The sequence below is a fragment of the Electrona antarctica genome (assembly GCF_951216825.1).
Source record: "Electrona antarctica genome assembly, chromosome: 15".
Taxonomy (NCBI): Eukaryota; Metazoa; Chordata; class Actinopteri; order Myctophiformes; family Myctophidae; genus Electrona; species Electrona antarctica.
In genome coordinates, this window is record NC_136796.1 from 16260939 (window position 1) to 16272981 (window position 12043).

The window sequence follows — 12043 nt, forward strand, 5'->3', positions numbered from 1 at the left end:
AAAAACGCTCTACGCCACTCTGATACTTACTTATGCATGTTTTTTTACACACTTGAAAAACATGATGCACGGAAAACAATGGATTTGCTGGCGACAAATTTCTAGTGTGATATGAGTGTGATCGCCCTGCTCCTTTGCTGCTCCATCTTCCATGGTGCAGAATCCACTCCTCGATCTGGTCCTGTGTTTCAATACACAGGCCTATCATTTATTGTCTGGGGCACACCTATTGAAAATTGGCTAACCACTTGAACCCAGGTAAGAGTCCAAGAGGGTAATCCTCAGGAAGACCCTGGTAGCCATGCAACAAGTAACCAGAGCACTCCCCCAGGCTGCAAGACTGCTAAACATCATGCTTAAATTAACTTAAATGAACCGTGGTATTATGGCCTTGTATCCTGATTGGAGTTCTTAAAAAAAAAAAAACAATCTGTTGCTCCAGTGCTTTCCTTACCTTTGCTGCCGTGTCCCGCCGCTGCTGTGTGACACACTGTGCTGACTCTACCTGGCTGATGTGCAGGTACTCCCTGTCGGTCTGTGGCCAAGAGGTTCAAGAGGGATTTATTTGTCACGTACACAGAGGTATAAGCAGTGAAATGTTGCTGGGACCTGTTCCACAAAGACTCTCACATCCAAAACTAGAAATGCACTGTGGAGGTGCCAACTTACACCTTGGAGCGTGCAAGTACTGCTACTGTTCTAAATCCTTTAGGCCCATTATTGACCTTATACCAACCTTGAGACGTACCGTAGTTAGTGACCATCAACAGCCAATAAGGGACCACCATTCTTACCCCGACCGGCGACATACATACCCAGCCGATCACCAAACGTACCTTAGTTACATCAAGAATTGTGGACCCCGATTGCACGCTCTGCTTGCACAAGTAATGACAGATAAGCCAATACTTTTTTTTAAATCACACTTTCGTGAAGTGAGGGGCGCTCTTATCGTCATACATCACATTCCGTGCTCAGCCAATCAACTCATCACTATGTGGTACATAGAAATCTGGGCAAAAGAGGCCCTCAAAAAAAAAGCATACATAACAGAAATAAAGTTGAAGTACAGGCTGAATGGCAGTACAGTATGATAAACCTGTTAATACAGTTAAGCTATATTTAAAGCATTCCATTTCACTTATCCATGTACACTGTGGAAGTATCATTTTGAGCAGCTGTTTGGATTCTTAGTTTTTTTAGCTTTAATTTTATTTCATCACATTTGTTCGTTTTTTACTGTGCCCTCATTCTATTTGTAGACTCTTGTTACAGACCCAAAACTGTACACTCAAAGTTAGACCGTCAAGGGTCCATTTGGACCTCTGGGTGGTCTGCGGACCCAACATCGAGTGTCTTGTCTGATAATTTCTCCAAGATAGAAGTTTGCGTGCGCTTTTCCAGGCACGCAGCTCCATTATTCGATATTATTGCAAGATATTTAAGAAGTAATGTTTCACCTCATGGAACTTGGTCATGGGAATGGCCATCACATCCTCCATGAATTGAATGGCCTGGTCAGGATATAAGCAAATAAACGAAACGTTCAGGGCAAATAGGAGCACTAGAAAATAAGAAAACAAGTGAGCAAACGTGTCATGCTTCTCTTCTTCCAGTTGTCTCTTCAAGATGTCTGCTTCATCCGTTTTGCTGCTGCTGCCAGGAGCAAAGGTTAATGAGGAAAAGCTTTGCGCCGCAGCAAAAGACTGCTTTTCTGTAACCAGCTCCTGTTTGCAGTTCTTGCAGATGTCTGGTTCGTCTGTGCCGTGTCCCGGTCGGGCTAAGCGCTGCTGCTCCAGCTCCGGTATCTTCCCTTGTTTGCCATTTGTCCAGAAGTCCATGTCATCTGTGGTGTTGCTGGCAAAACTCAGCTCCTGGGCCAAACACTGCTTTTGTGCCATCAGCTCCCCATTCTCCTCTTCCAGTTCACTGTTCTTCAGAATGATCTGGGTGAGCTTGGCGTTGCTCTCCTTCAGGGACTCGTTCTCCGACAGCAGGCGGTCGTAGTCCATCTTATAGACCTCCACTTTCTCCCGGTTTGAGGGCCCCCGTTTGGCTCTCGAAGTGGGTGTTGTAGTTTTTGGTAATTTGTGGAGCTCTGGAACATCGACTACACCGTCGATTTCGTTAGTAATGTCCATCTTCTCTGAGGTCAGACTGAATTATTCTAATTCTCTGCAACAGTAGTTTGTATCGAAGTGAGACATGTACAGCCGGTGAGCACACTTAAAGGGTGTTTTGGCCAATGTTTCATGTGACGTGGTGCCCACAACTCCATAAAAGGTCAGATCACTTGCCCCCGTTTAGACCACCATTTAGACCCCTTATACATTTCAAGCTTCAGACTTGTAAGAAAAGGAGAAATGCCAGCACTTGCACATTTTCTTTAAAACCTATTTTACTTGGTACAGTTACATGAAGTTCTCAGTACATGTCACTATCAATATTTTCTTTAGAATGCAAACAGGTAGAAGATATGGAAGTTCAAACATTACCGAGACCTAGACTTTGAATTTCAAAATATTTAAATACAGGAAAAAAAACAAATCATTAAAGACTCCCATGACCTACATTGGTACATCTTTTTTTTAAACAAATAATTTACATGGCTGTTGTTTTCAGGATGGTTAAAACGGACACCAACATAATCGCAGCAACGAGAAAAAAAAGGGTAAAAAAAAAGGGTTTCTTTTTGACACGTTCGATTAAAACAGGTGAAACATGGAAATGTGCCGCCACATCGGCCTGAGCATTAAAACAATCTGACAAACCATTTGGATCTTCGTAAACCGTTCCCATTTCAACCTATAAAAATAAATGTCAGCCTTGTATGGGAAGAGCCTTTTTGGGAGGATAAAGTTGGTCAGTTGAAGGCCTGTGGAGCGCGCCGTCCTTCAAGAATGCAATGTCTGCTGCACAATCACAGTTTAACGAGACCAGCGTTGAGTAGTGAGCTCCTGCACAAAACCATGTGCTGAAAGCCAAAATTCTGTTGTTCACACTTCAAACCTGATGTGTCCCCATATCAGCCACGCATGTGGGTCATTTGACCTGAACTAGTGCCTGACTTTTGACAGATTGGAGAGTCCTAGAAGACCAGTGTTTCTCAAACTTCTTCCTTTCATTTCATTTGACTCCCAGTTTGACAGCCAGCCTTTTTTAGCTCTGCATGGGACCCCACTTTGAGAACCATTGTCCTAGACTTGCGATTGGCAAACTGTAAATGGCTGGGTTCACATGGGTCAATCCTAAGACACATGAGGACTCACAGTGTTTGAGTTTTTAAGTTTGCGGCAATTGTAACCACTAAAAAAAAAGACAAATTTAGTTGCGACATGTTAAAGATTTTGAAAAAGACATGGCCAAAATAGGGACTCCCAAGTTGAAAGTAGTTACAAATCAGAACATACTGTGTCTTAAAAATAATCAAGTAATGGCCAATATATCGGCCAGACTGGTATACCGGTCGGGCTCTACTGTGAAGCAGCCGTCACAACAATGTTCACCTAAATATCCCTTTGTTATTTTGGACAGGTTTGCGTAGTGACTATGTGTGAGTGCATCTTTTAAAAGGAGAACTTCACCCATTTTCAACCTTATCTTCTACACATCTGGTCTACACAAATACCAATAATAATATGGCACCATTTCTATCTACTCACTCCGTGTCTCATTGGTGGGCTGTGGACACTTCAGAAACATGGTTATACCAAGCTAATAAAAACTGCAGGCTTTGTAGCAAGCTGAATTAGAACTCATTTAATAGTTTTAAATCTAATTTTGAAATGGCCAAACCTGTCTACCGATGACCTCACAGGTAGGCAGAAACAGTCCACACACAGCCCTCCTCTGAGACCGATGAGCATTAATGAGGACCAATTACATTAAGATATGACTGAAAATGGGTGACGTGGTCCTTTTAAACAATTAAAAAACTATCCGCTTCCCTTTGACAGAGCTTCATCTAAGTGGAGAGGGGAGTTGTCTTGTGGGATCTGGGCTTATAGGGGTGTGGGGGTTACTCCATAGCATCGGGGTCTGCCTGGGACATGTACGCGTCCAACTCAGCGTCCAGGTGGCCCTTTGTCTTGGACATGTAGGCGTCCAGCTGATTGTCCAGCTGCTCCCGGGTCACCACCGCGCGGCCCACTCCTCCGCGGGCCCCCCGCCCGCGACCACCGCGTCCGCCTCGGCCCGGGAAGCTGCCGCGCCCGCCTCGCAGTCCTCCGCGACCTCCTGCACATCGGAAAACAAAACGAGGATTATGAGCTTCAGACGTACGGTATTCACAACATGAAAAGACCAGACATCTTTACTAAATGGTAAATGGTGCATTTATATAGCGCTTTTATCCAAGGTGCTTTACATAGATTGTGCATTACATTCACCATTCACCCATTCACACACACATTCATACACTGATGGCGGCAGAAACCATGCAAGGTACCAACCAGCACATCAGGAGCAATTAGGGGTTCAGTGTCTTGCTCAAGGACACTTCGACACTAAGTCTGGGGGAGCCCGGGTTCGAACTGGCGACCTTGCGGTTACCATCTGGAAACTCTACCCCTGAGCCACCGCCGCCCCACTTACTAAGCCTGTCACAAATAAGACACAACGCCTGGTTGCAATTATTTCCCATTATCGTTAAAATCTGCATGAATTCATTTATTCACCTGAAGAATAATGGGGGAGGGGGGCCTTTCTACAAAAGCTTGAAAGATTTTTTTTTTGTTTGGGCCATAATACCTAATGCATCTCTGACTGTGTACACAGTGTAGTACAGTCTCAAGAGTTAAAGACATGTAAGGGTCCAATTGGTTAATGATTAATCTAATTTGCCCAAATCAAATCCAGGGGTACCTGGAACAAAATATTTTTGAGATGGCCACGATTTTGTAACCCATTTATCAGCCGATGCCAATTGTCTAAACTGTAATCTCTCTCCCTCTGCCAACCTGGGGAGAGCCCCAAACAGCATGAGGAGTGCGCAGGCCACTTCTTATCCCGACAGGGGGGCAGTTTCCCCGGTAGCACATAGCGCATGGAAGGAACACGTTATTCCAACCAGTTAGGATTTAGAAGACAGACATGTGTAGAATTCTCACCTCTGGCTCCCACACCTCTCCCTCCTCCTCCTGCTGCTCCTCCTCCTCCTCCTCTGAGGGGTCCTCCACGACCGGGACCACCACCTCCTCTCTGTCCCCTCATGCCTCTACGCAGGCCCCCACGCCCGGGACCCCCTCGCCCGGGGCCCCCACGACCTCCCTGCATCATCTGTACACCTGTGGACAGCCTCTTGCCTGTAGGGACAAGGAAAACAAGTCTGAAAACTCCTCAGACTCCACCTTAGCCTGTAGCAATTGCCCATGAATATCGCTCGACTGCCTTGAAAACGCTGGAGGTTTTCCACCGTGGCGTGAATTGCATTGTTTAACCCCCGTGTGGTAGCAGCCGGTCCAATCAAGTGATAATCATGGAGGCGTTGGTAGTGAAACTGACAGTACGTTTTAACAGCGGGCAACAGCAAGACAAATTTTCCGGAAGTGCATTATTTGTCTATGGGACCTGGCGATAGCAGGCGAACGGGCGATGGTCGAAAAGTGGGCGAGGCAACGTCGTTTTGATGACTTCATGACATTCACACCGTGGCCATGGCTACATACACCCCCCACCCCCCTTGTTTATTTCTTTTGCAGATCAGCACTGATCTCATAAATGGCCCATATGAAGTCCTCAAGACGGAAATCCATCCCCAGGACAGAGAACTTTAAGCCCTGCATAACCAAATATGGAGTGGGTTGTCTAACTTCAGTGTGGCATCAGGCTCAAACAAATCATTCAGCTCCATATATGGCCACAAAAGAAGGCATGCCCATATGGGCATTTAACTCAAACACAGATCTCCATATATGGACATATTGGTCTGTTCACCGGTGAAACGTAGGTGTGAAGGCAGTGTAGTGGCCCGAACCGATTGAGTTAAGCAAAAAAAAAAGAAAAAAGACGATATAATTCTTCAACCACTGACTCTCAGAGATGCATAGTATTCACCTCTTAGAGAGAGAGCTCCTCGCATGGCTCCTCCTCGGATGCGTCCTCTCAGGCCTCCTCGGAACCCCCTCATGCCTCCTCGTCCTCCTATATTGACTCCGCCTCTCATTAGAGAGGCGATGGGACGGCCCAGACGGGCCTGGATGTTGCTCTTACCCAGACGCTGTTTCAGACTCTGGAAGATCATACAGTCACAACATTACATGAAAGTGGTCTTAACTTTTAAGCTGAATATCACACCGTCGCAACATCAATGGGGATTGGGGGTATTTCCACCCCCAAAAAATATTTAAAAAAAATAGCAGATCTACAAGCTTGTCATGAGCTTGTGATGAGATGTTTAGATCTGGTACCCCTACCATCTCAAGTACATTTGGGATTGGGGACATTGAGCTATGGGGTTGACACATTAATACGGGTGCAGTTTGATTCCATTTGTACACTCAGTTACACACAGGATTGTACATTGTAGATTCGGGTCTCCGAATAGTATCAAATGGGCTCACTCATAGCGTGGCATACATAGCGAGTGGCCAAGATTTTGGGAATTGGAATTCAGCTGCTGACCTGCTTGTGGTGCAGTGCTGCCTGCACGCTGGGCCTGTTCTCCATCTGCTGGGCCAGACGTCTGTTGCGTGCACTGGCCATGTGCTGCTGCTGCATGGTGGCTCTGACACTCACCGCTGTCACTGGAGTCTTGTTCTTCAGCATGTTAGTGAAGCTTCAGGGTGGAAGGAGGGGGGAGAGAGAGAGAAGGAAGGAGGAGGAGGGAGGGGTTTCCAAATCAAGTCACTTGGCTTACCATGGATGTTGGAGGCTCGCTGTGTCAATGCAAGACTTATGGCCCACCTTGTTGGCACCTCGTCGCTACGTTTTCCCTCTCAATGCATAGACAATCCCAAATGCCTTTTTGAGCAGTAATTCAGCACATTTTGTCAAACAACAAAAAGAAAGAACAGATTGTAGGAAAGATTGAGAGAGAGAGAGGCAGAGGACAGGAGAGTGATTTCAGCCACTTACAGACAAACCCATCGCCCTGCTCAGCTGGCAGGGCAGGCTGTCCCGGGCAAGAGGTGGCTTGGTTTTGGCCTCCCAGCCACTTACAGCCCGGACCGTGCGACACAGGGGCATCGTTGAGTGAAAGAGGTGGGGGGGGCGCCTGTGGGTCACGTCCAAGCTAGGACTGGGTGCCGAGTGGGTCTCTGGAAGAGACGTCCAGTAGAGGAGAGTGAGATGAGGGTAGAGACAGAGAGACATGCTGAACCTGTGATTTCAGATTGGCACTCTTAAAGAAGCACCTGCTCATTGGATCTGGAGGCACTCTTTTCCTCTCGTATTTCAAGAGCATTATTATGCCCCGTTTATGCAATGGAATGCATGTGCCAAGGCATTTGCAAAGGGGCAATTTGTGCCCCCTCTTCGGGACTGGTGTGTTTACCAAACATCACCTTTTAACCTTTTTTTTTTCATGACATCATGTGTGCACTGCTCACACAGGATGTTTGACCAAAACAAGCATTATATTCAAACTAGCAACACCAGAGTGGCCAGACATTCCGCGCAGGGCAGTGCACACATAAGAGGCATGGGCAGAAACACATCCATGTCGGGTCCAGTTCTCCGCAGCAAGGCAGCGCCAGAGCCTTCAGAACCAACGACTGGCCCCTCCCCTCACATCTGGATCAATAATTGTTGCTGACAGGGTGCAGCGCCTCACCGCTCGTTCAGGGAAACCTTGGTGGTGCTTTTCAGCACGACTTTTTGAGAAGAGGTGGCACTCATTTTAGCTTCGGTCAGTGGCAGACTCCTAGAGGAAAATGCAACACAAGCAGGGGAAAAGATGACGTTAGCAACACAGAAACCATCCTATATTTAAAGTCATTAAGTAATTCATAGATTCGTTTTTAATTAGCTGGATATTGTCCGAAAGCTTGTAGCTCTGCCATTTTCACTAGTTTGGGTCCAGAGTTTGGGTCTCAAGGTAAAAGGATTAGGACCCACTGATGTAGACTTCACGGCAACCACACTGGCATGACAGCAGTGTAATGTTCATTCCTTTAGTTCACACGTTGCCAGTGGCACCTAATGAAGTTGTGTTCTATTCAGATCAAACAGTCATGGTCGTGCATGTTGCAAAGTTAACACTAATGTAACAAAACCTTCCTTAACTAGTGTCATTAGTAACACCTCTGACGGAAGATTCAGTTTCAGGAAAACTCAAGCTGTTGTTAAGTAGTAAGTACTCTTCCGAGTTATCCCTACTGGCGATACCACCTGAAATACTGGTATTGGTGAGCATGCCATTCTATACCATTCCCATACCAAATAATGATAATGTCATTCATAGCAATTAAGGATTATGTATCATGAATGATTCCGTTGATGTTGCACTACCATTTTATACTCTTACTGTGCCAGACATTAGTTTACCATTTTTGTATTTGTATTTATTTATCATATAATATGCTACGATACCGGTATATTACATCATCTGGGATTTTGTATCTTGTCTTCCATTATTGTCTTGTGCTTTTTTTTTTATTCTTCAAACTGAACAATATTCAATCAAGGTGATACTGATATAACAAATAAACATAATGTCTTAGCCTGATTTTAAAGACTTTCGTTATTCATGAAAAGCTCTTACATTCCCGTTCTTGTTAGTAGACATTAGTAATTATTATTTATCTCATTATTCTGACAATTTGCAAAAGCATCAATAGCAGTATTGCAGAGAATCTATAAAGTAACTTAATGTCCAAGTGTTAGACGTAGGAAGAAATACTCAAGTTGGGTGAAAAAGTCAGGTTTCACCTGACAAAAAAGAAAACAGTAGACCTACTTAAAATAACCTGGCTACCTCCTATTGATCATTATCAATATCCCTCACGTAGTCATTGATTTGGTAAAATTCACGACAGATTTGAGATTTGATATGGTCAATATAAACCAGCCGTATCAGTTCCTTTCTATTTGTTGACATAATGAAATGTAAAGATTAGTAGTGTGATCAACTACCACATTGGAACAGTCATCTCAAGCTAAGTAATGACACCAACCATCTAGCATACTGATTCTCATGATGGGTGGAGTGAGTTAGCCCTCCATACAGTCAGCCATTATTTATTATGCCTTTAAATCTACCTTTAAAGACCGCACCGGTGTCAATCCATTGTAAAAGTTAACACTTGCATCGTTTAAATGTAAACACACGGTTAATAACGACAGTTATCATCATACTCACAATAACAAAACCGTTTAAAGCACAACAGCCAGCAGCGCTAGTGTTAGCATTAGCCGGGTAGCTACTTGTTGTTCGTTCGTGGCGTGCGGTTTGCGTTGAGCCTTCGGTTCGTCTTCTCGTTGTTTGGTTTGTTCTCTTCTCGTCGTTTTCTTGCTACAGAGTCGTCGTGTATGCACGTAAACTGTGTAAATGAGTGAATAATAATTCTAACAGTGAGCTATCGTTGCGTGTGTTTGTGTGTAAAATGGTGCTGCCTGCTGCTGTGTGTGGGGGAATGAAAATGGAGACTGGAGAGAGCTGTTTATTCTTCTTCTTTCTTTGAGTTTATATATGCGATAAACTGTATGGAAAAGTTGCAACCATGGTGCCACCTACTGCCCCGGAGTAGGCTATGCAATACATACACGCATGGGCAACTGGCGGCCCCCACATTCACTTAATGTGGCCCATGTGTGTCTACAATGGAAATGAAATGAAATTAAATGAAATCTATATTTACCCAGGGTATCTGGGCTAAGCTCAAGAACTTGTTTCCAGCCAGGCCCTGCTCATAGAACACATTTCATCGTAGTGGTTGATGCCTTGTTCAAGGGCATTTCAGGGATTGATTGATTGATTGAAATATTTATTAACAGTTTGCAGAATTACAGTACATTTCAAGCACAAACTCAATACAAAGGCTGTTAACTGTGAGTGGACGACCCAATTAAGCATTACACTTGTTTAAATTACAATAGGGTCCACCATGTTCAATTCATCAAAACATTTAGAGACGTACAAATAGACACTTCTATATAGACAAAGAACAGAACAGGAATTCATCATAGTTCATCATGGACATGGACATGTTGCATACGTAGGAAATATAGGTTTGTTTCATTGAATACTGTATTAACAAGTGGTGTGTTAACACTACAGTGCATGCCATGTGGAGGATTACCCAGGGGTCTGGTCCCCAGATGAACAACATAACATTGTTTTCTTAATAAACAGTAAACAAACCAACATACATCTGCACATTTCTTAAGCTACAAGGGACTTTATAATACCTCTAAAATGAAAGATAAATATAAGACCATTACTACGTCAAAACGTGAAAATAGATGATCTACAAGCTCACAAAGCTTCACATTCAAGAGAAACGAGCTGGTGTTTGATATTCCACACATGAACATATTTCTCATCAGCTTCACCTGGACTGTAGGCCTACTGTAGCTCTGGTCCATAGCTCTAATGCGTTGCATCATTAGAGCTATGGACCAGAGCTAGGCCTACTGTATGTTTTCCCCCCCACAACAATACACAATCATATATTAAAGCAGCAACACATTCCACAAAGTTTGTATCAAAATGACAATGCTGTATTTTTATTTCACTTTGATGTACAGCCAACATTACAAGAGCAGCACGTCTTTACAATAAAATAACCAGAATAACAACATGAATAGAAATAACAATACCCATAAAATAGCCAAATTGATTAGGTTTCACACTCAATAACATATTATCTATATAGTTTATGTTTGAAACAAAGAGAAATGGGAGAGGGTTTTCCATGTGGAATGGTCTATTATTCCTGTAGATTCATCAGTATGGGATGAGCTGTCCAAAGACTGTTGCTAAAACACAAGAGAGGACTAAAGCTGTTTCTAGTGGTAAGTGAATTGTTTTGGTTTAGGGTCAGAATATAGAGCAGTGATTCTCAGTGATTTTTGAGGGGCGCTCGCCCCTCCTTTTCCCAGCTTTGTGTGTTTTTGTGTACCCCATAGCGATGATTTGATTGGCTGAGCACTCCATAGCGGTGATTTGATTGGCTGAGCAATGTACATATTGAGGATAAAAAGTGAGGACAGAAAATGATGGACGCCACAAGTGATTGCCGAATGGCAATCCCATGGATCATGGTAATCCGGCCTGCAATGTCCTCAAAGGAAAAGCAAAACTATCCCCCAAAATATCATATATTATGAAAGGCAACATTTATTTGTGAATTTCAAGGCAAAAATAATTTAACTTGAGTTCAATTAATGGTCCTTAAATGTACCGTTTGAGTACATAGCCTACCGATCTGCATTCCACTGATGCTATATGTACTCAAATGGTAAATATTCCATGTTTATAATTAATTATGAAACATTTCATATTTATCATAACATAATGCAAGGGGATGCACCGATATGGAAATTCTTGGCCGATACTGATATTTGTTTATTTAAGTACTGACATTTTTTTTACTTAAAGGGGAATTTCTCCCTAAACCTTTTTTTTTACAAAAGTAAATTGATAATTATGTATATTGACCCAAAAACATATTAAAAAAATAAATAAAGATATAGTGGAGCTGGGGCTGGGGCTGGAGCTGCTCCTGGAGGGGTCTAACGTCAGCTCACGTAGACCAGGAAGAGTGCAGTGTCAACAATGCATGGAGTGTTGCTGTCACATCATCTAGAACAGATGTAAACAAAAAACAAAAACCAATTGCGCGATTGAATAGGAGTTCTAGTGTTAGACCCCTCCAGCCCCAGCTTCATCTCCAGCTGCAGCTTCAGCTCCCCTATATCTTTATTTTTTTTTAAATATTTTTTTTTTGGTCAATATACATAATTATCAACTTACTTTTGTAAAAAAGGTTTAGGGAGAAATTCCCCTTTAACTCACAATGTGGAAATACTTTGTTACAAGTACATTTCTGATGTTAAACTTTTACTTAGTACAAAAGTATTGTCATCAAAATATACTTAAAGT

The 12043-nt window shown here is 43.3% G+C and overlaps 1 protein-coding gene across 1 annotated transcript; it reads right to left on the reverse strand.

The window, feature by feature from the left end:
- Window positions 1-3336: 3336 nt before the first annotated feature.
- Window positions 3337-9599, reverse strand: chtopa (chromatin target of PRMT1a). Its single transcript, XM_079522400.1, has 6 exons — window positions 9299-9599; window positions 7772-7861; window positions 6622-6775; window positions 6055-6229; window positions 5109-5303; window positions 3337-4236 (listed from the first exon to the last, which is right to left on the reverse strand). The coding sequence occupies exons 2-6, from the start codon at window positions 7834-7836 to the stop codon at window positions 4019-4021; spliced, it is 807 nt and encodes a 268-aa protein (XP_079378526.1). The 5' UTR covers window positions 7837-7861; window positions 9299-9599; the 3' UTR covers window positions 3337-4018.
- Window positions 9600-12043: the final 2444 nt, after the last annotated feature.